This window comes from Pipra filicauda, unplaced genomic scaffold (assembly GCF_003945595.2).
Source record: "Pipra filicauda isolate LSUMZ 115617 unplaced genomic scaffold, ASM394559v2 scaffold52_size3558583_pilon, whole genome shotgun sequence".
NCBI lineage: Eukaryota > Metazoa > Chordata > Aves > Passeriformes > Pipridae > Pipra > Pipra filicauda.
The window spans coordinates 606,526-634,309 of record NW_024104676.1 but is presented as its reverse complement, the minus strand read 5'-3'; the positions used below and the strand labels follow the sequence as shown (position 1 = coordinate 634,309).

Below are 27,784 nucleotides of genomic sequence, written 5' to 3'. Positions count from 1 at the left end.
TTTGGCTGGGCAGTTTTACACCTCAGAGCAAATTGCAACTGCTTTTGACATAGTTTGTTCTTTCCAGAAAACTAGTGTTCCATACCCCAAAGTTTTAGATGGCAAATCTAACAAAGTTAACTCAATTCTAGTCTTTCTTGGGGTACCTTAAACAGAGTGAAGTTTCTTTGTGTTCCCTTTCTAGATGGGTAAGACAACAAGTTTTTAAAAATGTGGTGGTTCCTAAATGCTAATGTTTGCCAGGTCTGCAACGTAGAAAGATTTTCTTTTTAATCTGATGGAAAGACAGAACAGACCTCTGAGTACATGGAAATGGAGCATTTCCGTACTAATCCGATTCATCACTTCAATTTGTAAACGAGATCTCCAAACTGTCAGCCATGTCTTTGTATTTACAAGAGAAATTTCCTTCATTTATTCAGAGAGCATTGCATGTCATTGTCATTACCACACAGTAGCCCCTCTGGGCTGACTTGAAAAGGTTCACTAAGCATAAAGCAATGGGAGTTCCCACAGAGGTTTCTGTCTTTCTCTTGGAAATGTATAATCAACTACTGGGCTGGATTACAAATTGGGTTGGTGCTTTTTATTCCCTGGTACCAAATTCAGGAGTTCTCCACTCAATATTCTCCTAAATGCTCTAATACAGAATAAATGCAAAATTTTGTAAGTGGAAGGTTGTGTTGTTAGTCTCTGTTTGAGTTTCTGCCATTAATAATGCAACATTGGATAACCAGTTCACCTGCTTGATATTGGAAGAATCTTTTCGAAAGCTTAAATTGCTGCTGTCACTTTCCTGGGCCAGAGAGGAGAACTTTTCTGCCGGAACTGATGTAACTTATTGTAGTCTTGGTGGAATTCTGATAATGTGAGCACCAAGATGTGGTACCACTGAATAAAAATTTCTGCTAGAATGGGCTACTAACAACTTTTCTTGGCCATTCCGGGCATCAGAAAGTCTCCGAGAAATTATTTTATGTTTACTTCAAACAATATGCATAAAATAATGCCATCTGTCATACTACCTTTTCCCTTTCAAATTATAAATCTGATTGTTGATTGGTTGGAAACAAATCTTTGTAATAAAAGACAAATGGAGAGAAGGATCAAGTGGTTTGAGGAGGAAAGATTAAGCAAACTGTCATTGTTGTGAAGGTTGAACATAATACCACCTACGCACTTCCAATGGTTTGGTAGTCACGTGATGCCCGTGAAAGAGCCAGTGCTATTCCAGTTTGAAGGGAGAAACCCCCTGTTTCTGGAGTTACTAACCAGGTGGCTGGTTGTCTATGTTGGCGTCTGGAAGAAGCTGTTTGTCTTTGAAATAATATGGGGTTTTTGGCTTCCAGGAGGAGTTCTGTTACCCAGTGGAATGTCTGGCTCTGACAGTGGAGGAGGTCATGCACATCCGTCAGGTGCTGGTGAAGGCAGAGCTGGAAAAGTACCAGCAATATAAAGATGTCTACACTGCTCTCAAGAAAGGAAAGGTAGGGCCAAGTCTGTGGAGGCTCCAAAGGTTACTGAGGGAGGCCAGTTGCACAAGCTTCCCATTTACACATTTGTTTCTTATCCTGTATTGGAAAGAAGAGTTATCCAAAACTCCCCCTAAATATATAACACATGGGTCAGCTGCCTTGAAGTATGTGCAGAAACATGAAAACTTTTCATGGAAATACTTTGTTTGTTTAGATTGTCTATAAAAATGCAGTAGCATTTGCAATTATCACAGTGTATCTGTATGTGTCCATTTAAAACTTCATTGACTGAAGTGATTTCTGTCCCCATACCTTCTGCAGGATTGGTTACAGATAGCAGTAGGAAACTGCAAGTTCTTCATATATGAATCCTTACTATTAAGCATAGAGGAAATAAAAGTCTTCAGAGAAGTCAGACAACATGTGACCCCCAGAAGGAAGTTTAATATTAGAGACCTATTCACTAAGGCATTTTTTTTCTGTAAACTGCAAATTGGTACTTACCAGTGGAAGCAGCGCCCTTTTCCCCCACTTTTGACTTGTGCTTCTTTAACACCTCCAGCAAGTGTATTTTGACTTTGCTGTGTATTTTACCTACAGGCCTACCTGTCTCTAGTATGCAGATTTCTTTTAAAAATTTAATACATTCAAGGCAGAGGAACAAGAATCTTAGATTCAGCTGTTGCCTATTGTCATGATATATAAAGCTTAATAATGAGCTTTTATCAAATCTCAAAGTAAGTTGATGGTTTAATTAATTTACCCCTTCATAAATATATGAAGATAAAATTCTGGACCTTCTTTTCAATATCATCTTAGAAGTATGAACCCCAGAACTGGATGTAGTAGTACAACTGTGATCTTGCTGATAGCAACTGGTACATGAAGTCATCACTGTGTGTGACTTCGCCTAACACTGTGGATTCCTCTGTTCTTCTTTTAGCTCTGCTTTTGCTGTCGAACAAGAAGGTTTTCTTTCTTTACCTGGTCTTACACTTGTCAGTTCTGTAAGAGGTAAATATTTAATATGTGTTAATAAATGGGTACCATTTCAGAGGGAAAATTATTGGTTTATGCATTAGAAACCCTCAAAATTTTCTGCTGTCTACTGTTGATTGGGTTTATTTCTGTAACAGTCTATGTTAAAAAAATCCAAAACTGTGCAAAAATATTTCTTTCCTAAGTGACAGAATTGCTTCCTTGGACTGAAACTTTTGACTGAAAGTGAGGGAAACACTTATTTGTTTTTTATGCTTATGGGAAAGAAGTTGGAATTTACTCAGACTCCCCAGTCAACAGTTCCACAACCTCTGTTGTTGGGGAAAACATTTCAAGGCAATTTACCTTCTGAGTTATTTTTTTTAAGTATTGGGATGGGGGAAAGGGAGAAGGAATCATTTGCAGGCAAAATTGTAGATTTTTAGTTGAACAGTGAGACAATAAGTCAGGAGATCTATGTAACCACTGAATTAGTGTCTCACTTACCAAATGAGGTTTCTTTAGAGGAAAAACAGCTTATTTTTGGTTTTTTTAAATTTATTTTTTAGTTTAGCTGTATTTCCTGTTTAGTGTTTCTTCCTTCTTTTGGCTTCATGTTCTGATTTGAAGTTATTATGTCGAAGAAGCCTTAAAAATGAAAATGTTTGTTTAAGGGGAGGATGGGGGAGGATTTTAACTCCTGAAAACATTTATCTCTTATCTCTATTTTTCCTAGTGGATTGACTCATGCTCTTTTTTTCTTACACAGGCCTGTATGCTCACAGTGTTGCAAAAAAGTAAGTAATGAACTTACGGTTAGAGCCTTTCTAAAAAGCTGCAATCTTTGTAATGATGCCGCATGTTCCTTCTGTTTTCAACAGATGCGGTTGCCATCAAAGCCATACTCTACTCTCCCCATCTTCTCACTGGGACCTTCAACCTTGCAAAGAGGAGAAAGCTTTATGAGGCCAGAGAAGCCCTCTACCAGTCACCACCATTCACTGCGGAGCAGGTGAGAAACAACCCGAGCTCACTTGTGTCTGTTGCGAATTCCATACGAGGTTATCAATCGTTAAGATGCTGTCTACCTATCTGGTAGTTGTCAATGTCTCTAATGCTTGTGGTAACTCTTCTGAAGCCTGAAAAGCCAGGTGTCTTCTACTTCTTGCTTTAATTTACAGAAATAGCAACACTAACAGTGTCTTCTTAAACGTTTTTCACATTACAGTTGAAAAATATTATGAGTCTGGGACAACTGTATTTCTGTAGTACCTCTGCAAAAATATCCTTTATGTGTGGTGTGAAGGAGATAAATCTCTCAGGCTAGAATCACACACTGAATGGGAATTCAGTGATGTCTTGTGCACAGATTTACGTTTTTTCTAATTTTTCTAATTCAAATTTTCACAATTTTTTTCACTTTGATATTATCAAATTATCTGTTGGTTTTATGTCTTATACACAGATGGTTGTCAAAGCTAATCCAAGAAATTAAATATGAAAGAAATGCTTCTTTTTGAGGGAACCTAATGGACAAACCCTCTGCATTAATCACTAGTGCTAAGATGCTGTGTAGATTAGCCAAAAACATCATGTGTTTTTAGTTATTAGTAAAGTTGGTTTTGACAGATTGTAAACAGTACACGTGCCCTGCAGTGTTGCCAGTTCAGGCAGAAGCTGTCCTCTCCAGTATTTGTTCTCCTGGTGTCATTTTTGGGACAGAAGAAAGGAAAATTTAAATCCAGACCTTTCTGATGTGCTAAAATGAATAAAATGACAGATGCTGCTCTTTTGCCTTTCAGGTTGACCTCAAGGTCCAAGTCTGTGGATAAGTCACATGAAGAGTTTCCCAAAGAATTAATGGAGGACTGGAGCACAATGGAGGTTTGCGTGGACTGCAAGAAGTTTATTTCAGAAATCATCAATTCAAGCCGGCGCAGCCTATCTCTGGCCAACAAGCGAGCCAGATTAAAAAGGAAAACGCAGTCCTTCTACATGTCATCCCCGGGAACCTCCGAGTACTGCCCCTCCGAAAGGACTATCAATGAGATCTGAGCCGTGTGCCTTTTTCTTTGCTTTTGTCTTCATGAGGTCATCATCCATGGGCAAGGTCACTGAAAACGGATTATCAATTCCCTTGCTTCGTTTCACTCGGCTGGCTTGGATTTGCATTAGGTCACAGGATTTCCTACTCCAGCGGTTCCCGGAGACACAGGACGCTATGCTTAGATCTGTGCAGAATGATGCAATGGGTCAGCTGCTCGCACTGGAAGAAAATCAATAGTTTGAAATTGTTGCCTCTTTTGTACGTGTGCGTCGAAACTAGAAAGCCTTTTCTTGCTTTCAATCTTTTTTTAACCATGCTTTGAATCATTTTTCAGGAGATGAGATGAAAACGTGTGTTTGGTGGGGAACCAAACCTAACCAAGTGTCAGTGTTAGCACAGTAGCAAACAGTAAGTCATACGGGCGCTACCACCCTCGTTGTGCTCACGTCCTAGTTGAAACAGCAGAGGGTTGTATCGCACACCAGACCCCGAGTGTGAGCGGCTCTGGGTAAAACCATCTTCCTTGGAACCGTTTCAGTTGCTCTGAGATCAGGGTTCAGCACAGGGCTCTACAGTGTCTGTGTCCTGGGGCAAAGCAGGCGACAAAGCTCTTCACTCGTGTGGTTGGCCATACCCCCGAGCTGCTGTAACTTTTTAAGCCTTAGTGTACTTCTAAGTGTCTCCTGAGCAGGTTTTAGTAGTTTACTTTCTATCTTGAATGTATGATAATGACTACTAGTAGCAGTGAATTTTAGTAGTAGAGAGAGTTGTACAGTTTATGAGGAGGACAGGAAATAAGGGAGGCTTCTAATTTTAACTGAATACCTGTAAAGTTGTTCTTGTGGTTACTCAGAGAAAACAGTGAGTAAGGTGTAAATTTGTATTATAATGGAGCACACAGATACTGCTATAGTTCTGTCTGACAGCATATCCACTAGTAACCCCATTTTTTCTGGGGTTTATAACTTGGCTGTAAAAATTCATGTTCTGCTGAAATTTGGGACAGTGCTGTCTCAGATTGGGAGCGACCTCTTTTTTCCTTTAATCTTTTCTTTTTCATTCTTTTCCCCTTTCTAATTCACTCACAAAACCGTGCTAGACTAGTTGTTTAGAAGTTCCAACGATGTTACATCAACTGACATCTTGTGCTTTTTTGTACTTTTTTTTATATTCAAATTACTTTTTTTTTTTTTTTAATTCATGCATAGCCAGGGTTTAGTCAATAATTTGGGGCCAGAGCTTTTTGGTATTTAAAACAAGCTAACATAGCCAAGTTATTGATACTTGAAAATCAACTACTGTAACTTTTTCATAAATTTTTAATACCCTGGGGCATATTTAATATCTATATAGCAGTGTATTATAGAATGACATAGCAGCAAAGTGTCAGATCTATTTATTAACATTTCTATACTTCAGATTAATGAGAGATACCTCAGAACTGCTCCAAAGTAGCTGGGACTATATTTCTATAACATGATTTTAAAAATATATTGATCAAAACAGATTCCCCTGTCCACAAAGCCCAAGAGGCAGACTGCCCCTCCAGCCCTGGCAAGGCACAGTGCTGAGGTTGGGAGGCACCAAGGCTGGTCGGCTCCAGTGTGGTAGCTGGGCTGCTGCCTCACTGCGGGAGCCTCCTGCTGCCCAGGGGAGCGAGGCTTCCCCTTCGGAGTCTCTGTGCATGTCACACTGCAGCCTTAGGGGCAGCCGGCCATGTCATCTCTTCTAAGCTGATTTGAAAAGCACATGCTCTGTAAACCTTCCCAGGGACTCTTCCATCCCTATTTTTCGTTAAACACCCTCTTGGAAAATGAGAATTTTTGCATATGCAGGGCTTATTGGAATAGTTTCTAATTTTTTCTGAACCAATGCAAACAGGAAAAGCAGGGCTCAGTGCTAACTCTCCCTCATAGCTGTCCCATGTAAAGTCAGGTGTCATGGCCCTCTCCTCGGGATACCTCTGGAAAAATGTCTCGCATGTTAAAGCACCTAAAGTACTGGCATGAGATAAGTATGTAGGATTGCAGAAAGTGAGCAGCAGAGACGGGCTGATGGGAAAGGTTCTGCTGTTGCTTGAAGGGTCTCCTGTCTTCAGTCACATCAGCACTTTTTCTTGTTTCTGTGCCAAAACCAGGCAGTGTGTTGGCTGCACAGTGCATCAGGGAAACTAGACTGAAAGAAATGCAGGAAATCTCACTTTGCATCTATGCTGTTGTTGTTGTCATAATTTTCTCATGGAAATCCTCTAGCCACCGTCACTCAGACCTCTGCTCACAGTCCTGTTCTCTGCTGTCCTCAAGCCACTGAGGTGCAGAGTATCCAGCATGTTTATCTTCCTCTTTGAGAGGAATTTAGGATGTTGTAGAGCAGGCAAGATGAAGGACTAAGTAAATCCTGATTGTGCAAAGGGAAATGAGTCCTTCATGCCTGTGCCCCCCTCCACCTTGGCAGTGTTCAGGGGTGGCTCTGGGGCAGCAGCAGAGCCTTGCAATTGTGCCTTTCCGGGCTGCCCAGCAGTCCTTGGCTCAGGCTGGGCTCAGCTATGCTGGGCAGGGCACAGACACTGAACAACAACGCAGTGGTTGTACAAACTGCTCCCTGTTGCTCACACAGCGCTGCCATGCCTGGATAACCTCCCTTTTTCCCTGGAAAAAACCCTCCAGGCTGCTGACAGACTCTGTGGCAGACTCCAGAAAACACGTTGTGGAGGGCTGCCTCTCCCCTTGCCTCCCATCCCTTCCTCCCTGGCACAATTGCCCGCATTATCCCGGCATTTCATTCCGCAAAAGGAAAAGCGGCGGGTTGGTTTGTCACACAGAGCCTGAAGGAGCTCAGCTCCCTGGTTGCCTGGCTCTGCGGAGTGGGCTATTTTTAGCTTTCCATCTCGCTGCTTGCGCGAGCATCCCAAATCTACTGCAGCCATTTGCCTGCACACCCCGCGGTGCTGCCCAGCATGTCCTACTTACGGTCTGAACTTCACAGTAGCATCAGAGGATGAAAACAGAAGCTTGTAAATATCTGTAATATATTTATTAATATTTAGGAAATCTCCATCAATCATGCAGTGGGAATTGACTTTCCTATGTTGTTTTAAAAAAGGAAATGAGTCTTATTTATATGTGTGTTGGCTGTTATCTTTTAATAGAGTTGATGCTTTCAGCCCCCTAATGCAGTTTGCACTCAAGAGGCATCCTGGAGTGAATTACTGCTGAAACGAATGCAGAACTAGCACAGTGAGCTCCCTTCCATGAATTTTTAAATTATTTTCATTTTTTTAGCTTTATTAGTATGCCCAAGGTTTGTTTAAATATGTCATAGGAGACCCAAGGAGCTAAAAATGCCTCTGGCAGCATCAGTCTCGTTTTGTACGTGAACCTGGTTGTGGGGAATGCAAAACCAGCTCTGCCTCACGGAGGCGATGGAGGACGTGAGCAGGCCTTTGCTGCAGCTCTCAGACCTGATCTTTCAAGTGTTCATGGTGACAGTAGTGTTTTGGGAGGTTGTTGTGTTTTTTTCTCTTTCCCCATTACTTCCTTTATACATGGAGGAGTGTTACCTGGTGAAAATAAAATGCCTTTCCATTATAACCTTTGTCTGTGTTAATTATTCATGTAGAAGCTGATTTTAAAGGTTCTGTCTCTCTCTTTTTCGCGCTTTTATAATTTTGTAAAATCAGTCATGTTTCTTTTGGCAAAGAATTGTTAATGAAAATGATTGCATAACAGCTGAACACTGGCTGGGCTGCATGAAGGGATGGAAACATGTCCAGTACCCTTAGAATAGCAATAAAACTGCTTGTGTAACCCCAGTGATGTGATTTAGGTCCTAGTCATCATTTCCAGCCAAATCCCTCTGTTACCAATGTGCTGCTTCTTCCAACACTGGCAGGCTGTACCTGAGGCAGTGTGCTTGTCCTGCATGTGGTACAGGCTTTGGGAGATCTCCATCCCTCCCTCATCATTGGGAGAGAAATGGTGGCAGTCTTTTGGAAAAGTTTTTAATGGATTGGTTTGTTTTTAAACCAGAAGTGGAGACATTTTTATCACAACTATTACATTGTTCTCTCCCAAGCTTCCCTCTTTCCCCAGGCAAGTTCAGCATCAATCCCCTGGTTAATACTGGCTGCATGCTCTATAGGTTAAAACTAATTTAGAAGCTCCAGCTTTAAGCTCCTGATTGCTACCTTCATGCTTTACCTCATCTAGCAGCTCTGTACACCATTTAGGAATGTCTTTCTTACAAGCTCAGTCTCATCTGTGAAACAGTGACAGCACACAGGCATGAGGGAACGGTGCTGCAACTGGTGCTACAGCATATAGATTATGTTCATGTTATCAGAAAATTTTATACTATCGCCATGTTCATAACTTGGAGCTGCTCTGGTTTATTTCCTCTTTTGTATGTGTGTACCTTAAGGCCAATCTGAGAATGTTTATGAATAATGATTCCAGCTATAAAAACCTCTACTGTTGTTTCTGTCTGATTTTTACTACTGTGTTTCAGCTTTTTTTTTTTTTTTGGGTACCTGAGATCACTATTCACAGGAAATTTCCTGGCAGGAGAACCATGACAGAGGGGCATTGGCTCAGCCTGACGTGATACACAGACACAGAAACCCCTTCCTGGTGAGCGGCCTTTCATAAGCACTTCTTTCACGGCAGCTCCATTGAATCCTGCGCCCCAGTCCTCTCCTGCTGGGAGCTGAGCAGCACCCATGAATTCCAGCAGCCCATGACAGAGGCAGTTTCTGGCCCTCCCTGTGCCCACACTTTGACGTTGAAAAATCCCAGAGACGCTCACGTTCCTCAGTTGACCCAGCAGAAGCCATGAGCTTGTCCATGACCCATGTCCCTGGGTCCCCATCTGCAAAAACAGGGACTTCAGAGTGGCTACAACTGTTTAAAGAATTTTGAGAGCTGCTGCTGAAGAGCTGAGTGTTCAGTGTCAGAGCTGAAAGGGTCCTGCAGTGCTTTCACTACTTGAAAGCAATTAGCACCCCTTCCAGGTGAAAGGAATTCCAGAGAGTTGAAACTTCATAAGCAAAGACTTGTGAATGAATTTGACCATGGTAGATCTGCACTCAGCAAATGTCATGGGGCATTATCAGGAGATGGAGCTAAATAGGTATCAAGTAGACACGGCCAATTTTACACAACAGTAGCTTAGTTTGTTTATTTGCACTAAACTAGAATTCAGTAACTTTCCAGTTTCTTCTCTGGTTGGGCTGTTTTGCAGCAGCAGTGCCTGGCTGAACTGAGTGTCAGATACACAGGTATTCTGTCCTGAAGTAACAACCGGTTGTTGAGATGGTTTCTGTAGAATATTTCTAGAGGAAGCCCTTTGGAACAGACCCTTTGGAATAGACCTTACTATAGCTAATTAAAAAACACATTTGTAAGCAGATAGACTTCCAAGGTGCCAGGCTACTACTGTCAGCTCACAGCTGAAAAAGACCTGTTTCATTATTGACATTCAGTTAAAACAAAAAGTGCATCCAGTATGAAAAAAAAAACATAATCTTCATGCCTCCCATGCTGTAACATTTCCACAAAGCTTCAGGTCCTCCCTGCATTTCTCTAACCAGTCACATCAGTGCTTAACAGTGGGAATGAGCAATGCTTTGGCTTTTGCAGGACAGGCTGTAGGCGAGACATTGCAACGTGGGATTGTTAAACTGGATTTCAGAGGCTGCTAAATCTAGAATTAAAGGACATGGGCATGAGTTGACGCAACTTCTGCAGGAGGCTGGCTTCCACAGTTCAGTGGAAATGAGCACCAGTTAAGCTGACACAGGTCTCTAGAGAGGCAGCCAAGGCCTAGCTTCAGCTTAGACATTTAAGATGAGCATGTTTCTATTGAAGGGGCTGGTGGTTACATTACCTGTGAATCAGAAAGCAAAACAAAGATAGTGAGTAGTGTATTTGAGCTTTATTCTGTTAAAGCTGGTTCCCCTCCCCAAAGCCCTTCTTTAATAAAGGAAAACCCAAACAGGAGATGCACTTTTTGGACATGAACAAAGCACAAACCCTTCCCCTTTGAACTTCTCCTGCTTCTGTGCTGTCACTGTGCATGTACTGTCTGTGTGGCTTCAGGTACATCAGGGGCATCAGGTCTAACAGAGAAAGGCAACAGAATTGTCTTCTTGTTTTCATGTTATGTGGTACTGAAATGCAATTTCATGTTTATGCATTACTAATAAAAAGTTCTTGGATATTACTGCATTACTCTTACTTTCTTGAGCCAACTGTAAAGTTGACAAACATCATTTCTTACAGAGTACAGCGGGCAAGGGCATGTTCCACATTTGTTTGGCCAGGTAGAGCCCTGAACCTCAGCTGCTGCAGATCTTAACTAGGTCAGAGACAAAATTATAGTGAAGTAAAAAGGAAGGTATTGCACCAGCAGGACCTCAGATTAGGACCCTTTCTGATCATTTTACTTGCAGGTGCCTTTCATTTAAGTGAGAATCACACCTCAATCACCTCAGCTGTGGAAAAATGAAAAAGACAGGACTTGTGCTTCACAAAAATGCCTTTTCATTGGACGAATCCATAGTGAACGCATGACCTGCTTCACGGAGCTGCAATTAAAAGGCTTAGCCTATAACCTGCATGATCCTGACAGGTGGCGAGTAGTGTCAGTGGGGTAAGAAGATGGTTTATTAGATAAATATAGTCTTATTTACAAATCAAGGCTAATAGTTTTAGATGACTCTTTGCTGCTTTAATGCAAAATGAAGCAGCTGCCAGTCCCAGATGGAGTTACCAGTCCACAACCAGAGGACCCCTGCAGAGCTTTTGTGATGTGTGGCTTATAGCAAGCTTCAGGGAGCCTGGTACTGGGTCCTGCTGCTCACCCAGCACGGACTAACACAAACAATTTTTCTGCATCCTTTTCTGAAAAGCAACAGCCAATTTTATATTAAAATAGTTACACCCAGAAGTGTTTTTTTAAACTGTGCATGTCATTTACTTCAGATAGCACCATAGCGTACATAGACACTTCACAGTCCTGCCCTTCACGGCTCACAATCTAGGAAGGTGCAGTAGGAAGGGTGTTACCTACCCACTGCTCCACCTGAAGATTTGAATGAAAAGGGTCACATCAAGGAATGTCACTGGCCATACTCGGCGCTACTTAATTAGGTTGTCAGATACATCAATGCCCAGTATGTGCTATACTACAATTCCTGACACGCCCCCCCTGCTGCAGATCAGTGCCTTTGCTTAAGTTAGGCAAGTCCTTCAAGAATACACAAGTTTCACTGGGATTGCCTGTTGTCTCAGCAAATATGATCCTTCCCCCATCGCGCCTGCTGACCTGATGGGGGAAAAGAAGTAAGACGCGTGGAGGAGCATGGAAGATTCCCACTGGCACAAGGGCAAATCAGGGAAAAGATTTAAAGGACAGTTTACACAAAATCAATAAATTACACACCAGACCATTTGACTACACTGTTTTAAGTTAGTGCCTTTTGTTGTACACACAAGCCTGTCTACACACTAGCATGAAAACCATCAACCAGAAACCAGAGTTCACCTCGAGTTTGGTATCTTCAACATCTTAAAACCCTTCAGAGCCAAGAGCTAACATGCCCCATTTGCCACATTCTGGGAACCACCGCTGCCTCAGGAACCAACTCTCCCCAGCTTCTTGCTTCCACAGTAGGCACGTGCAACACAGCTACAGGTACTGGGCAGGGGGAGCAGCCACATTTCCAACCAGTCTGAAGACCTGATATGCCACCACTAAATTCTTAAGCCACCCCCTGCATCACAACCCTCTATACTCCCTTCTCCCTTGAATTGCAACCCAGCGGCCGAGAAACTCTGAACTGCCAGCCTCAGCTTGAACCACAGCAAACAACCTCCCTCTCCCAACTCACAAAGCTGAACTTTAATTCTACTTTCAACTCCCCAAGTGCAGAATTCTTATTCAAAGTGGCACTTGTTACTATTAATCAGCATGGTTATAAGCACTGAGCTTTCTGCTTGGTCCCCAGCACCTCAAGATCCTTCCAAGTTAATGAGTGTTGACTTCACACCATTTCTGCTTGATATATTTTTTTCCTCCTGCGTGCCCTTTTCCTCCTGAATCAATCCCAAAAGCCACAATCCCTGCTCCCCACAAGCAGCCTAGCACTTTCCCTCACATGCAGCTTTCCACCTTTGACAGACACCTCAGTCAACGCACATGACAAAAAACTGACTTCAGATACATTTTTTAGCCATTTCCAGTGTAGAAAAAAAAAGTTGGAGGAGTTTCTCTAAGGAACCACAAAGATAAACAATTCCAAAGGCAGGGTGGTTTTTTTTTTGCCTCAAGGGTCAACTTGGACTATAACAGTCTAAGAACTTGAGTGGGAATTGAAGTGCAAAAACAGTGTTAAGCACAGCATACACAGCTACAGATCCCACTAGATCTCATGGAGAAGAGTCACATGATCAAGGGAGAATGATTGGAGCCTCATATGCAAATCAGATGGACAGAGAGCAGAAGGGTGAAACTGTCCAGGAAATCTCATCGAAAATTAAGAACCACTTGATCTGCTAAACACTGGAGCCCACCTGGTCCCAGTGTGACCACTGCTGCAAGGTCCCTTGTACACCCTGGCAATGTCCCTTGTACACAATGAGCAACCACAGGAAGAACAATAATCCCACAGATCCATAAGTGTCACCTCCCCCCTAAGACAAGGTAAGAGGCAGCAGCACTGTCTGGCAGTGGAAAAAGGCAGCTGGATGACATAACTGGCCTCCAGGAAAAATTAGTCTTTTTTCCTACCCAAAGCTTCCCCACTACCATTTAGCCAAGAGAAAAGCAGAAGAGGACTGAGCACAAGTAGGAAAGGTGCTGATTCCTGGCAAGTGGAGCAGCAGGCAGATTGGAAAACCGAGTGTCTAGGCATACAGCTCCTAAATGGGACAAAACGTGGAGCGAAAGCAGCCCAAAACCAAAAAAGTAATCCAGAAAACTGATGTGTAACTGGTGTTGACCCTATGGTGTGGCAGAGAAATTCAGACCCAGAGAGAGCCTATGGTGACTTTTCTGGGAAGCCAGCTAGTGCTGGAAGGTGCTAAACACAAGTCAGTCAGCCTTAAGACAATACCAAGCAAATATTTCACTTCTGATGCAAAAAGCAGCTCTAGGCAACTCTTCTTCCAAACCAAAGCAATACATGAACCTCTCCAAACACCTTCCTACCCTTGCTGACAGTCATGTTTTCATCACCTCCAGGAGGCATGTACAGAAATGGTGCAGCACAGGTTTCCAAGGGCACACACACTTTCTCAACTTTTCCTTTTCTTTTTTTTTGCAGAGTTCTGCCATGGCTGCACTCCCCTTCCTAGCAGAATGCCACCAGGAGCTAGAACATCTTCTGTGTTCCTTATCCAGGAAGTGGCATCACTCCTCTGAGAAGGGGACAACAACTGACCTGCACCAAAGCTATCCAGTGTATCTTCCAGAAACAGGCTGCTATCAGCCTTTAAGCTCCAAGTTTCTGTTACAAAATAAGAGGGGCTTTAGGTCCACATGAAAAGAGCAATGTAAATATCAGCTATTCATTTAATTGCTTTCAACAAATATACACATCTTTTAAAGTAGGCTTATTCATTAGGATATGTAATTTAGTTACACCCAAATTAAAGTTTAAATGAACCAGAATATGAATGCTGAAAATTCCCTTAAGCTACAGACACTTTAAAGTTACCAGATCAAAACGGTGACCAACATTTTACTCTTCTAGTTTTTTAGAAGTTACTCATGCTCTTGAACAGCTTCCTAAGCACGTGCTTACCACTTGAACGAGTAAACATCCTTGCAACATTTATTTCACTTTGTGTGCATACCAAAAAATAAGTTAAAATGCCCTAAGAGGGTTGTCTAAGAAATATATACTACATCTGGATCAAACATGACAATTTTGTAAACATCAGACAAGGCTAGGACCGTTACCAATATGTATTTATGCATGTTTTATAGGAAACAGTTTCTGCAATTACTGGAGTATTTTTCCAGATAATGAGAAGCATTTAAAATGATTCTAAAACCATTTTGTACCAATGTGGAAAAGTGTTGAAAAAATTCAGTTACAGAATGCACTCAAAGAAGGAGAGTTCATTTGGTTTTCTTGTACTTGTTTTTTCCATTCAGGGAATGAAAAGTTCCTGTTTATACCATTTGGATTTCAAATTTCCTGCTCATTTCTCATTTCAACTCTTCTGGTTATTGCATCAGTTTCTCCCTCAGTTAAGACATGATGTAAAGAGCAAGGACCAGTGGAACAGCAAGGTCTCTTCATTCAAGTAGCCTACAAGTACTCTTCTTAGAGATATTTTCCAGCACCTTCCAGGAATTACTACTCATGTCCTCATAAGGAGGGGAGGAACTAGAACAAGTTAATAAATAAGAAAATAAATTATAACTTTTTCCCTACCAAAAAAACTATTTTAGGTTATTAACATCAATAGAAACTTTATCTTTGTTTGGATACAAACATAAGAGGTAAAGTATCTGGTGCCACGTTCCACAGCACATTTAAACAGCATAAGTGTTAGTTCCATACAAGTTGTAGCCTTTCGGGATGATCCTCTAGATAAGTATCTAATGCTACAGTATCATGTTCTGACTCACGTAGTTCCCTTTAACTGGTCATAAGACACTATCACATTATAAACCAGACAAACTTCAGTGCTCTAGGGCCTATCAGCCCTTCACAGAACAAAAATTCACATGGAAAAAACCCTTAATACCACACATGCATTCTTTTCAAGTTTGAGTAAGACAAACTGAGATCGTGCAAATATAACATACTCTCTATCTTTGTTGAAAAAGGCACATTTAGGCTGTCTTAAATGTGCTTAATGTTTTGTTTCCAGTGTTAAAAATAAATGGTTTAAACGAAAAGAGCATCTGCAGGAGGTCAATTTAATCTTCAGTAGGCAACAAGAGCTGCTGTGGAGATGACAGATGAGGTTACTTGTCCACTGATCCAATATTCTTATAAATATACAAAACCTCTTCAGATCAGCCTTGGAAGGGAGCAGTCTGCAGAATAAGACTTTTCTGTCAGTTACGTGGTTTTACTTGGTGAAACCAAGCATTTGGTTTTATTTTTCCGTTGAGGCTGCTGCCATGGCTGGTTTCATGCCCTCGCGCGTTGACTTCAGCTCCTCCAGTTCTGTGTTCAGTTTGCTGATCACCCACTCCAGGGCATCCCGACCCTGCCAGAAAAAATACTGGAATTCAGGATCAGAACAGATACACCATCACTGCTCATGTTCATATAGTTTTTCCTCTGTCAGACATGGGACTTGTTTTAAAATTAATTTCATGCCCTGCATAATTTGGTACCGATTATACCGATAATTTCTTACCATCTTCTCATGGAAACTTCACGAAAAGGCATTTGTTTAATCCCTAAGACAGAAGCTCACTACTGTGAGCTCCCAGTAGTACATCTAGGCAAAAAGCCTAAATCAGCAGTTAAGTTTCCTTACCTAAGAGGATCTCTGTTTTTACTGTTTGCTGCTCCCACCACTGAAAGAATATTGGTAGATTTACAGCAAAATCTAGATGTTGTTTTCAGATTCATTAACCAAGTTATGTGGACTGTTTTTGAGAAGATCCAGGACAAAGAAAGTCTTCCAAGTCTCTCTGAAGTAGCAACTAAGTGATCTGATATCTGTCAAGAGTTCAGAAGTGGACTCACACTGAATTCTATATTCATGCACAGCAACATTTCAGCACCTAAACCGCACTAATTGAGAGACTACAGTTGCACATTTTATATCAAGGTATGATCTTTCTCTGTTCAGTTCTCAGAATGGGAGTGCCCCAAAGCTATGAACCGACAGCCACTGCTTTAGTAAGAGCTGGAGAACCCAGCACAATGAGCCTCTCAAAAACCTTTTACCTTAAGAAGACCCTACAGCAGCTGCATCCCAATGACCACAAAACGCGGCCAGCTGCACAATGAAGCCAAAAAAATAAGAAGTACTTTAACTAAACAGAAGTGCAAGATTTCAGAGCTCTGCAATCAGAATAGCATCTTTTGCCAAAGCAAGCAGATGGGATCAGATCAGGAAACCACTTGGCCTCTTTTCACTTAAAGAGAGGTCAAGAGACATTCACCTCTATTACTCTACTAAGAATAATAAGTATGAACAGTGGAGAGCAGCAAGGGGGAGGGAGCCACATGGCTCTGGCCAAGTCTAGAGTTCTGCAGATAAAGGTTTGAGCCCCAAAAGTCCTAAGTCTTCACGAGAGCAAGTCTCAGTATTCAGGCCCTCTGCAGAGATTGATAGAAAGGAGGGGAATATCCTTCTCCACACACAATTTTGTTCCACACTGTGATGTACTCATTTTGTTGCATGCATTGCAGGTGATAAAGTGCACAGAAACCTCATAGTCTCCAGAACCTGCTGTTGTCTTTTATGAACCACTAAGCACAAACAAGAATCTGCATAAGCAGCTTTGAAAACCTAAGAAAAAAAAAGTGTCAGAACAACACACATATACTCTTGAAAGATTTTTTTTTCAGGCTAGAAACATTACTCTGGAATAATATCAGAAGCCCAGATCAAGGCTGCAAGGTGTAACCTCTTAAAAGAAATAAAGTTTTACTAAGAATAAGAGCATATTTATCTCAAGCCCTAACTAAGCTTGGTGAAGAGCTGACTCTGTTTCTCTTCGGGTTTTCCATATAAATGAGAATAACCACTAATTGTTACATCTGCACTGGCAGCCAGTCCTTAGACTGAGAAAAGTCCTGCAGGTATCAGAATAAAGTGCTCAGCTCTCAGTCAAAGCTCATAAAGGGAGATTCAGCTCCACCCCAAATTACCTCAAGAACTGGTATGTTTAAGTTAACTGAGTTCAAGATACACCTTTATTTACTAATAATATTGAAGAAAGCATAATTTAAATTGTCTGACTGAAACATGGGTTGCTGAAAAAGACCCTAGAAGGGGATGATTTAAGTTCTGAGTTCTTTCCATTTGAGCATGAAAGCAGGTTCTTTGGCAGGTGATAACTTCCATCTTCTCCACACGCTGTGCAAGACCTGGGAACACCAGCAAAGCAGGCATAAAACTGCCCAGACAGGCAGGCTACCGCATAGCAACAAGTCCTAACTAGCCGTGAATTAGCTGAGAGGAGTGCTCCTAAGGAAAAATCGGGAAGGGGGGGGGGGGCGGGTTGGGGAGAGAAGAGTAAGCTGGCAGTAAGCTGGCATTTGGACATCTAAAAGTCAGGTTTAAATGTCCTCTCTGAGGTGGCACAGGCACAGAGAACTAAGAGAGACAGCAACAGCTTAGATGTTATATTTGTCTAATTGCACAAAGAAGACTTTGTCAGGAAGTCAAACATCCCTGCCACAGAAAATGTGCAGTAGAAAAAGGCTGAGATTCTTTTCTGGCCCCGACTATGAAACAATCATGTCATTGTGTTTTATTTGATATCTCTGCTGATAAGACTAAATGATTTTTAAAAATCCACAACATTCAACTGGAGCACCAAGATATTTCCTTCAGTTTTTGAGACTACACAGGTCTGTGTATGTCCTTAGACTCACATATACTGTATGCTATATTTTGCAGCTAAGAATAAACTCGTGATACTGGCAAGGAAGATTTCAGGAATATTCTGCATAGGAAATGAAGTTAGAAATCTCAACCAGATGCAAAGCCTCCAAGTATTATAAAATCATCCAGTTATCAGAAAAAATCTGACAGAGGACTGGTCTATAAAATTTCATATTGTACAGGTTCTCTAGTAAGTCATTAAGCAAGCACATTCATAACCAGGCATGCATATTGTATTAGTCATTATTGCATATGTCAGCAGCATGAAGTGTCTGGCAGAACGAGCAGCTGCATATGAAGATTTGTTGGTAGAGCTTAAGTGACTGATAAATGCTGAGCCTTTTTAGTTGATGTTTTCCAGAAAAACAGCTTAGTGGAATGAGAACTTAAAAGCAAACACTCATGGCGTACACAGATCTCAAAGTAAGCACTGTAGAAAGCCCTACTTTCTTAACTAGGAGAAGCAGCATAATGGATATTTTTTTTTTTAAGAAATCTTATTAGTTGAAGCACAAGCCAATACAGGAATGACAAGGACAAGCTACACTGACTAGTAGAAGGAAAACAATTTGCACAGAGGTATCACAAGAGGCAAGTACACTCAATTCTCTCAACTCTGAAGTCAGATTTGTTCATAGGCACATCACTGCAGGGACACGTCACCACCGAAATGAATATAACTACAAGACCAGTGAAGAGCAGGAACAGTCTGGCACCCTGACAGCTTCAAGCTTTGTACAGATTTCCTCAGAAGGGCAACAATATTCCTCAGGCATAAGAAAAGCAAATACAATTCTGTTATGCAAAAGACTACCCCTGTTAGGCAACCTGTTTCAAGAAATCAGTTTTATAACCTAAGAACGCAGTTCTGTTTCATAACGCCAATTCCACTCACTAACCAATTTATTAATTTCTTTGGGTACCAGATTTATTTACATGCTGAAATCACAGAAACTAGGACCAGATCAAACACTTTGTGGACGGATTCCTTCACATCCCCGGTTGTCTGCAGTCGTCATCATTCCACTTTCAAACCACAAGCAAGACTGTGTGGCACAAGACATGGCTGCAGCAAGTTGGTTGTCCAGTGGCATAAGCAGAGGTTCATGGATCCAGTCTGGATTGGACCTACTCTCACCCTCTACAACTGCAGTGTAATGAATGTCTGCCATTCCTGTATGCAATGTGTGTAAAACATACATGCAGGTTAACTTATGAAATCCGCGTGCCAACAATCCATGCACATATTTGCTAGAAAGCTGAAATGCTGTACCAAGAAGAATGCTGGCATTACCACTAGTTAGTACAAACTGTAGGTGTGGAGAACTGTTAGCTTAGAGCGCTTTCAGAATTTTGAATTATCCACTCAATAGCATCCCACCCCTGGAGTAACACAAAAAAGATTTACAACATATGGCAAATGATTTTTCCATAATCATTAAAAATAATAATGTGTCATCTGCCACCTCTACCTCAGAGCAAACTCTCAATAATTCCAATTTCTTCAGAAAAACAAAACATTTTTCAGCAACTTTCATGAAGTTTAAGAGGAGTGCTAAGAGCACAGAGGCACAGCACAGCATGCAAGAAGAGCTCGTAGTAGCACAGTAGGTTACTGGCTAGCAAAGAAAGGGCTGGTAACAGCAAGTACAAATTCCTGCTAAGTTAAAAATCTGTAGAGACTTTTCAGTGAAACACACAGGACAACAAAGTCTTTCTGGTTTGCAAGAAGCTTGTGAGCCAGCGTGTTCCTTGAAAATGGCAGAACAGAACAATCTTTAAAAGAAATTGAGCTTTCACACAGGCAATACCTGAACAGATACCAAGAAAAATTTACACTCTTTATCCAAGTTCAACAGAGACATGCAAATGAGACAGATGCCACGAGAGGAATTCAGACAGTGTTTCTAAGTGTGCCTAGTTGTGTGGATGTGCCAGCTAGCTGGAGCTGTGCCCTCCATAGACTTTTAAATGGAGACCAGATCAGGACAGAACTGTGATTTAATTGAAATACATTCCAGTAGAGAGCACTCAGCTAGGTAAAGGTAATCTTCAGTGTCTAGAAATGACTCATCATTCCTTCCCCACCCCCTGGTTTTAACATGTTTTCTTCTCACTTCAGGAGAAGCACACAGAAGGGTGGGAAATGAGGCTTTCTCCTCTCTGATCTAGTTGTTTCATGCCTCCTATAAGTTGGCTTACATTGTCTTGGTCAAGCAAAATCTTTCACAAGGACAAAGGGCTGGCCAAAGCACAGGCTCTCCAGCATAGCAGGAGTTACCTGGGCCAGATTCCCATTGTGCTGAGCTTCTCCAGCAATGCAGAGCACAAACTCAAATTCCAGGTGCACTCATCCTGCTGTTAGGCAGCAAGGCCTATGCTGCTCCAGCAACTCCATTTCTTCCCCAAACAACTACAGGACAAAGTGCCCAAGCATTCCCATAGCTCTGCCTGTGCAAGCACAAGACAGAGGAGTCAGTCTAGTGTTACCTAGGAGAGCCAGCACAGTCTCACCTCTTCAAAGAATATGCTTCTGCTTACACTTTATTACTTTCAGCCAAAGTCAAGGAGACAGCTCAATAACGGATAGTAACTAGAACTGACAAAGCAGCACAAAAAATATGCTGGCGTTAACTGATAAATCCAGATTATAAAGGCTGAAAGTGAAGTTACATTCTTTACTAACACTAATTCCTGGAAATAGGAGGTTAGTGTTTAAAAAGGTACTGCAGAAAAAAACCAAAACCCAACTAATAAAATGTGTATTCTATATGCAATTGTAGCATACACACAGAAGCTTGTTTGTTCTGCTGTGCAATTCTAGTTAAAAAACAAAGATTCAGTAGTGACACCTTTTCATACTGTGGGAAATTATATTCTACTTACTGAGGTCCTACAAAAACCAGTTGAAATGCTGTGCATAAAATTTAGATAATTTAAATACAGCATTCAACACACACAATCGACAATTACTATTTCAACAAAAAGAACAATGGAGTGGGTGGAGAGAGGGAGAGAACAGAATAAAGATGTACCTTTCTGGCATTAGAAGATATTGTGTTCGCCATTAAGCTTTCCAGATAACTGCTCAAGCTAATGCCTTTAACAGTAATAATTGCTTCTTGAGTTAGTACAGTTCTGTAACAGAATAAAGAAAGGTTAATACCTAAACTGAACTGGACTAACATAATGTCTCCTATCCACAAAGATGCACACAAATATCCTTACTTACTTCTCAGGGTTTTCAGGATGAGGCGTGTAAACCAGTCTCTCATCAACAGATACCAAGTTTGTGAGAGTAATCTTAAAAAGAAAACAAGAGCTGAAATCCTCACTTCCCACCTTTCGTTTTTCTGTTACCAGCAGCACTACTATAGTGCACTCAGTTTAGTGTCAGCAGTGTAAGCAGAATACAGAACTCAGAACACAGTCAATAAAAAGACCTATATAGGGTGATGCAGCTTCTCCTATCCTCGATCTAATTACATCAAAGTTCCTGTTCACATTTGTACAATACACAAGCAGCTTTCTCTGAATCTCAAGTCTGATTTATGGCAAGCGGTTTAGAGAGGCTCTTCAAGACCAAGACCACCATACCACTACTTGGACTATACAGAAAATTAATACCCATGAAAGAGAATGCCTCTTGTACAGAGACAAGGCTCTCCTACGGACAACCCCATTTTATATCTGATAGTTATGAGTTCCGAGGATACCAAAATATAGCCTAATACTTCATTTACATTTTATGAAAAAAGGCATTTCACATTGAAACTTTTGTTGTAATGGCAGTGTAATGTATAACAACTCATTGATCTAAAAGTCAAACTATTTTACACGCATTCCAAGAAATACTTTTGCATTAAAAACAGAATCACAAATGTTTGATCCTGAAGTATTTAAATTTCCTATTTGTGAGAAGAAAGAGAGAAAAAAAAAGTCATCTAAGACACTAAGATACAGAAATTATTACCTTCTGATGAAAGATGCAAACACATTTCTAATCTAAATGTTAAGAGCAAAACATCTAACTTCCAGAACTAATTACCAGAAACTTTTTAAGCCACAACTCACATTAGTTGAGCAAAGCTCCATCTTTTTTTCCACTGGATCTACCACAGAATGTTCCTCAATGTAAGTCAGAGTTCTACTTGTTCCTAAAATCTGAAGGTAAAAAAAAAAAAAAGTAAAGTACCAAAATTAAACAAACAAACTGAACCTTGAAACTCATAAAGGCCATGTTCTCAGCGACCCCAAATAAATCCAGAGTAATTCTTAGATACCAGACAACCGTGACCTGTGGCAAGACTTCACCCTGGTAGATTGTATCAGTCCTACAGCATGGCACAGACCAGCCCGGGAGGCATTTACAGACATACATTATGGGCATAATAAAGTTTACAAAGTATTCTCATCACCAAGAATGCTACTTATAGCCTGTGTGACACCTGTGGATGACATTTCCTAGGGATTAAGCTTTTACTCTGAATTCAGCTCCAATTCAGACAATGACATAAAAGTGTACCACACCCTTGATAAAGCATGAAGACTATGAAAACATACGGCTTTTACAATACTCGGCAATCCCCACTCTGTGCTGAGAAGACGGTGACTGTGCAACCTCCCCTGGTTATCAAGGCTTCTGTCAAGGACATCTACTCCTACCACACATGGATTCATTGGATTGGGGTACTTCCTCATAGCAGCTTTGATCACTGTATCCCAGGGATGTCTGTAAAAAGAAGGGGAGAGAACGTTTATAACTATTTTGTATTCGATCACAAGTATTCAAACAATACTAAATCAGGATCTAGGTTGTGTAATATGGCACATGCTGTACAACTTTCTAGCTTCCAGAAGTCAGAATACAGTTATGCTTGGAAGGGCAATAAGAAAGTATTGACACACAAACAGAAAAAAAAAAATTAATTCTTCTTTCAGAGTGAAGTAAAGAATTATTAACCAAAAACTAACAGAAATGAGGGTAAGAGGTAACAGATGCTAATTGCTAAAAGTGACATTCCAATTAGGTGGGCAGAAACCCCTCACTGACAGGGCAGCTGCCCACAGAGATTGCTGAAATCTCAATTCATTCCAGAACTTAACCAGGAAAACAACCTGACCTCACACTTCAATTTGTCTTGCTTTGAGAAGAGGGCTGGACTAGATGACCTCCATAAATTCCTCTATAATTCTGAGCACACCAAATAAACTGAAGTGGAAACCATTAGCTTCCTATAGCAAAAAAGGCAAAGTGAAATTGAATTCGATAACAACAAAAAAAATTATCAAGAAGTTCAAAATAAAGAAACAGATTTTTAGAAACCACATCAGCTCACAGCCTTATGCCTGTACCTGTACTACTGCTCCCAGCAGTTTGTTAGCATGAATTACACTTATGGATACTCCTCTCAGTACAGAGCTGTTTTTATGAAACGAGTTTTGATAATCTCAAACCCCTGGGATCACAGCAGCCCTGCTATTCAAGGCTGAGCTGTCCACATCGCTCTTTTTCTTCTGAAACAGAGGAGGCTACAGAAATCATGGACTTGATCCACTACAGAAATTCCAGCCCTAAGTAGTTATTTCTATATTCAGAATAACTGACTGATCTGCAATGATAAGTTTATAGCCTTTAAAGGTATGTTTAAAAATTCAACAATTGGTATCTAACTTAAGAAAGATTAGGGGTGCCAACTTGTACTTAAGACTTGCACTTAGGGCCCTAAATGGATTTTATTTTTGACAACACTACTTTTAGTCTTAAAATAGACTGGCACAGAAGGGCACCAACAGTACAGCACTGCAAGAACAAACAGAAACTTGAAAAAATAAGTTCTTTTTCCAATAAGAAAAGCATTGGAAAGCTTTATTAGTGCAGGCAGGAAAAATAAGAGCCCTCCATTCCTACAGCAGAAAGGGAAGGATTGTTCCTTGTTATCTTCAGAGACTATTCATCTCCTTTAACAGAAGATACACAAACTGAAAATGTCAAATTTCTGTCAAGTGTCCCTGAGGGATTGAGTCAGAGATGTGATAAGGCTCAACAATATTTTATTAACCATTCAACTGAACTACCTACACCTCCACACCTTATGCTACAAGATGGAGGTGTTCTAATACAGATCTTGACAAGAAAATGACAAAAATAGCTTTTGCGTTCCCTAGGCGACAGATACTCATCTCAAACTCAGAAGCTGTGCCGTGCACTAGCAGCCTTTACTTCCCTCTGCCTGACATTTCATGTCAGAAGCTACAGTTCACTTACACCAGACCGATGATGAAGTTGAGCCCCAAACAACTACATCAGTGCTACGAATTTTGTTGACATAATTAAATAAGTTTAAAGCGACACATCTGGGATATTCTGTAAATATTTTAAGAACTGTCACCCCTGGTGCTATTCAGGCTTCCAAAATTTATTTTAAGACCCTGTAGTAGTCGAATCGGCGGTGGTGGTGGCATTCCAAGGGCTGCACCGGCACTGCATCCTCCACGTCTGCTCCCCGACACAGCCCGTCACACACCTGTTGATAATTTTCCGGGTTGTTCCCTCGTTGCACAAGGGTGGAACTGGATGGACAGGACCACGTCCAATGCAGAAAAGCACTAATGAGAAGGAAACTTACTGAGGGAACTGGCTGCTGGGCACCTCAGCGGGAGTTCCCGGCAGGTAAGGTACACAGCCGCCCTGTCCATACCTTTTGGAATATATCATCGACTACGTCAGGAGTTTGAGATCATTTTTTCTATAGTGTGAAAGTTATTTTTCCTTGAACACCCATCCCTCTACCAAGCCATCACGCTGCCGGGCCGGCTCTACAGCTCTGCCCTGTTGGAATGCTATTCCCGAGGTGGTGGAAGCCCTGGCGCGGGGTCTGGCCGCGCAAGAAAGAGCCCGAGGCGATGCAGGACCGGCACGGCCGGGGCCTGCCCGCGGCCTCCCCTCCTCCTCCTCCTGCGCCGCGCCCGCGGCATTCCCCGTTTCCGCCGTCACCCCGGCGGGGCCCGATTACGCCGCGTGGCCCGGCCTGGGGTCTCGCCGCGCCCCTCCCCCATCCCTCCCGCCCGGCCCCCTCACCCGAACACATGCTCCGAGCTCCAGATCTTCATGGCCGCTCCCGGTGTGTCCCCTCAGAGCCCGGCGGGAAAGGTGGGAAGGCGGCGGGAGCGGCTCGCGCTGGACCGACCGACCGACAGACTGACTGACTGACGGACGGCTTCGCGCGGCCCGGTGAGCGACAGCGGCCGGGGGCGGGGCGGGGCGGGGCGGGGCGTGCCCGGGCCGGCGCGCTCATCACGCACACGAGTCATCGCCCCGCCCCGCCCGCCGTGGAGGAGGAGGAGCGGCACTGCGCGTGCGCAAAGCCCGCCGCCGCGCTGGCCGGGCTGGGCTGTGGAGTCACAGCGTTAAGGAATATTCTGTTTTGGGTGTGACCCACGGGGGTCAGAGAAGTCCAACTGCCGGCCCTGCGCAGGACACCTCAAGAATCATACCATGAGCCTGAGAGCGTTGTCCAAATGCTTCTTGAACTCCGTCAGGCTTGGTGCTGTGACCACTTTCCTGGGGAGCCCGTTCCAGTGCCCAGCCGTCCTCTGAATGAAGAGCCTTTTCCTAATATCCAACCTAACCTCCCCTGACACAGTTTGCCCTGGAAAGGTGCAGCCTGAGAAAGCAGTTCTGCATTAGCATTGATTGACTGATCCCCCTGCCCCTCACAAACCTTCACCACCAGCTCCTTAGGACAAGAGAGACATGGAGCTCCTGGAGCGGGTCCAGTGGAGAGCAACATAGATGATTAAGGGTCTGGAGCATCTATCTCATGAGGAAAGGCTGAGGGAGGTGAGCCTCTTCAGCCTCGAGAAGAGATGACTGAGAGAGCAACCTGTCAGTGTCTAGAAGTATCTAAGGGGAGGGTGCCAAGAGGATGGAACCAAGCTCTTCTTGATGGTGTCAAGCTACAGGATAAGAGAACAAGCGAGAACTGATGCACGGGAAGTTCCACCTGAATATGAGGAAGAACTTCCTTACTGTGCCAGTGACCTCACACTGGAACAGAGCCTAGAGAGGTTCTGGAGTCTCCCTCACTGGAGATATTCAAAAACCATCTCGACACGATCCTGTGCCATGTGCTCTAGAATGACCCTGCTTGAACAGGGACGTTGGACCAGATGACCCACTGTGGTCCCTTCCAACCTGACCCATTCTGTGATTCTGTGAACTACCAGCATAGGAGTTTTGCTTTAAACATGCTAATAACAGCCATGGTTGGGGGGGACAGGCTGCCAAGCTCAGCGTGTGCGGGGCTGTGCCCAGGGGCAGAGTGATTGTTAAGGAATACAGCTGGTTTAGGTAGCTCAGTTTGTAAGCAGCAGATTGAGCTCTGGGTGAGAACCCGAGACAAGAGACCATGACATGCCAAACCTTTACTGGGCATGAAGACCAGTGGCAGAAGCCAGGTGAAAGGACACTGGGAGACACTAGGAGGAAGAGAGACTTGTGGGCAGCTAGGACTGTGAGGAGATAAAAGCCCAGGTGTTCCTTTGTTGGGGGTCCATCCTCAGATGCACCAGCTCGGGTTGTTTCTGTGTTACTGCGCCATGAATAACTTGCTTTATGGAACTAGACACCTGAGACTCTGTTGAGGGAAACCTAGGGTCGAACTGGTAAGGAAACCTGGTCTGACTGGATATGATGGGATGTGTGGGGAATCAAGTGGGGCAGCCGTGGGCTCACTGGAGCTGCCCACTGTGAACGGGCTCAGTCCCAGCAGTAACAGTGGCCTTGGAAGTGTGGCTGTCACAGTGTCGTGAACGGTCAGACTGGAATGTTTCCTCAACAGCGATGACGCCAAATGCCTGAGTTCACCTGGAGGACTTTGCACAGAGTAATTCTACAGCGAACACGTCAATATGAAATGCCCTACATAGTGGGGGAAAAACAGGACACGAGTTTTTCTACTTCCCATCACCAGGACACTGTCACAGGGTAAACTGGCCCCAGCAGTGGGGGAACCCGCCCTGCTGAGCGGCGCCAGCCAGGCTAGGCTGGGCTGGGCTGTGCCCTGCCACGTCACCCCTGCCCTTGACTCAGCAAAGGGATCTGGACAAGCTGGATAGATGGACCGAGGCCAATGGCATGAGGTTCAACAATGCCAAGTGTCGGGTCCTACCCTTTGGCCACAATAACCCCAGGCAGCACTGCAGGCTAGGGGCAGAGTGGTTGGGAAGTGGGCCAGTGGAAAAGGACCTGGGAGTGCTGGTCGAGAGCAGCTGAACATGAGCCAGCAGTGTGCCCAGGCGGCCAAGGAGGCCAATGGCATCTTGGTTTGTAACAGAAATAGTGTGACCAGCAGAACAAGGTAAGTGATTGCCCCCCTGTGCTTGTCATTGGTGAGGCTACACCTCAAATACTGTGTTCAGTTCTGGGCCCCTCAGTTCAGGAAGGACATTGAGGTGGTGAATCAGGCCTAGAGAAGGGCAACGAAGCTGGTGAAGATTCTGGAGCACAAGTCCTATGAGGAGTGGCTGAGGAGCTGGGTTGTTTAGGCTGGAGAGAAGGCTCAGGTGGCCGTATCACTCTACAACGACTTGGAAGGAGGTTGTAGCCAGGTGGGGATCGGTCTCTTCTCCCAGGCAACCAGCCACAGAACGAGAGGACATAGCCTTAAGCTGCACCAGGGAAGAGCTGGACA

The 27,784-nt window shown here is 42.9% G+C and overlaps 2 protein-coding genes across 5 annotated transcripts in view; one reads left to right on the top strand and one right to left on the bottom strand.

Moving 5' to 3' along the window:
- The window catches only part of SPIRE1 (spire type actin nucleation factor 1), a 127,278-nt gene extending 116,562 nt beyond the window's left edge, over positions 1–10,716 (top strand). The window contains 5 exon segments of the mRNA XM_027742965.2: positions 1,350–1,487; positions 2,419–2,489; positions 3,223–3,250; positions 3,335–3,465; positions 4,256–10,716. Coding sequence (XP_027598766.1) covers positions 1,350–1,487; positions 2,419–2,489; positions 3,223–3,250; positions 3,335–3,465; positions 4,256–4,508 — 621 coding nt within the window. The 3' untranslated portion in view covers positions 4,509–10,716.
- Positions 10,717–11,016: 300 nt separating this feature from the next.
- PRELID3A (PRELI domain containing 3A) lies at positions 11,017–25,343 on the bottom strand. 4 transcript variants are annotated; one of them, XR_005565730.1, is made up of 7 exons: positions 25,171–25,343; positions 22,653–22,821; positions 22,164–22,253; positions 21,322–21,392; positions 21,125–21,227; positions 19,363–19,472; positions 15,642–15,728 (listed from the first exon to the last, which is right to left on the bottom strand). XR_005565730.1 is itself a non-coding variant. In XM_039387084.1 (7 exons), the coding sequence occupies exons 1-6, from the start codon at positions 25,200–25,202 to the stop codon at positions 19,419–19,421; spliced, it is 519 nt and encodes a 172-aa protein (XP_039243018.1). In that variant the 5' UTR covers positions 25,203–25,343; the 3' UTR covers positions 15,643–15,728; positions 19,384–19,418. The 4 variants fall into 4 exon arrangements, 3 of the variants coding, with proteins under 3 accessions (XP_027598771.1, XP_039243019.1, XP_039243018.1); XM_039387084.1 differs by having other exon boundaries at positions 15,643–15,728; positions 19,384–19,472; XM_027742970.2 differs by lacking the exon at positions 19,363–19,472 and having other exon boundaries at positions 11,017–15,728.
- Positions 25,344–27,784: the final 2,441 nt, after the last annotated feature.

What these genes read in the sequence shown, in the direction of transcription:
- PRELID3A (XM_027742970.2), bottom strand. Translation starts at nt 25,202, where the DNA reads ATGAAGATCTGGAGCTCGGAGCATGTGTTCGG. An exon ending in AGCTCGGAGCATGTGTTCGG is followed by an intron (nt 22,822 to 25,170) that starts GTGAGGGGGCCG and finishes TTCTTTTTACAG; the next exon opens with ACATCCCTGGGATACAGTGA. An exon ending in TATCTTCTAATGCCAGAAAG is followed by an intron (nt 15,729 to 21,124) that starts GTACATCTTTAT and finishes TTTTTCTGGCAG; the next exon opens with GGTCGGGATGCCCTGGAGTG.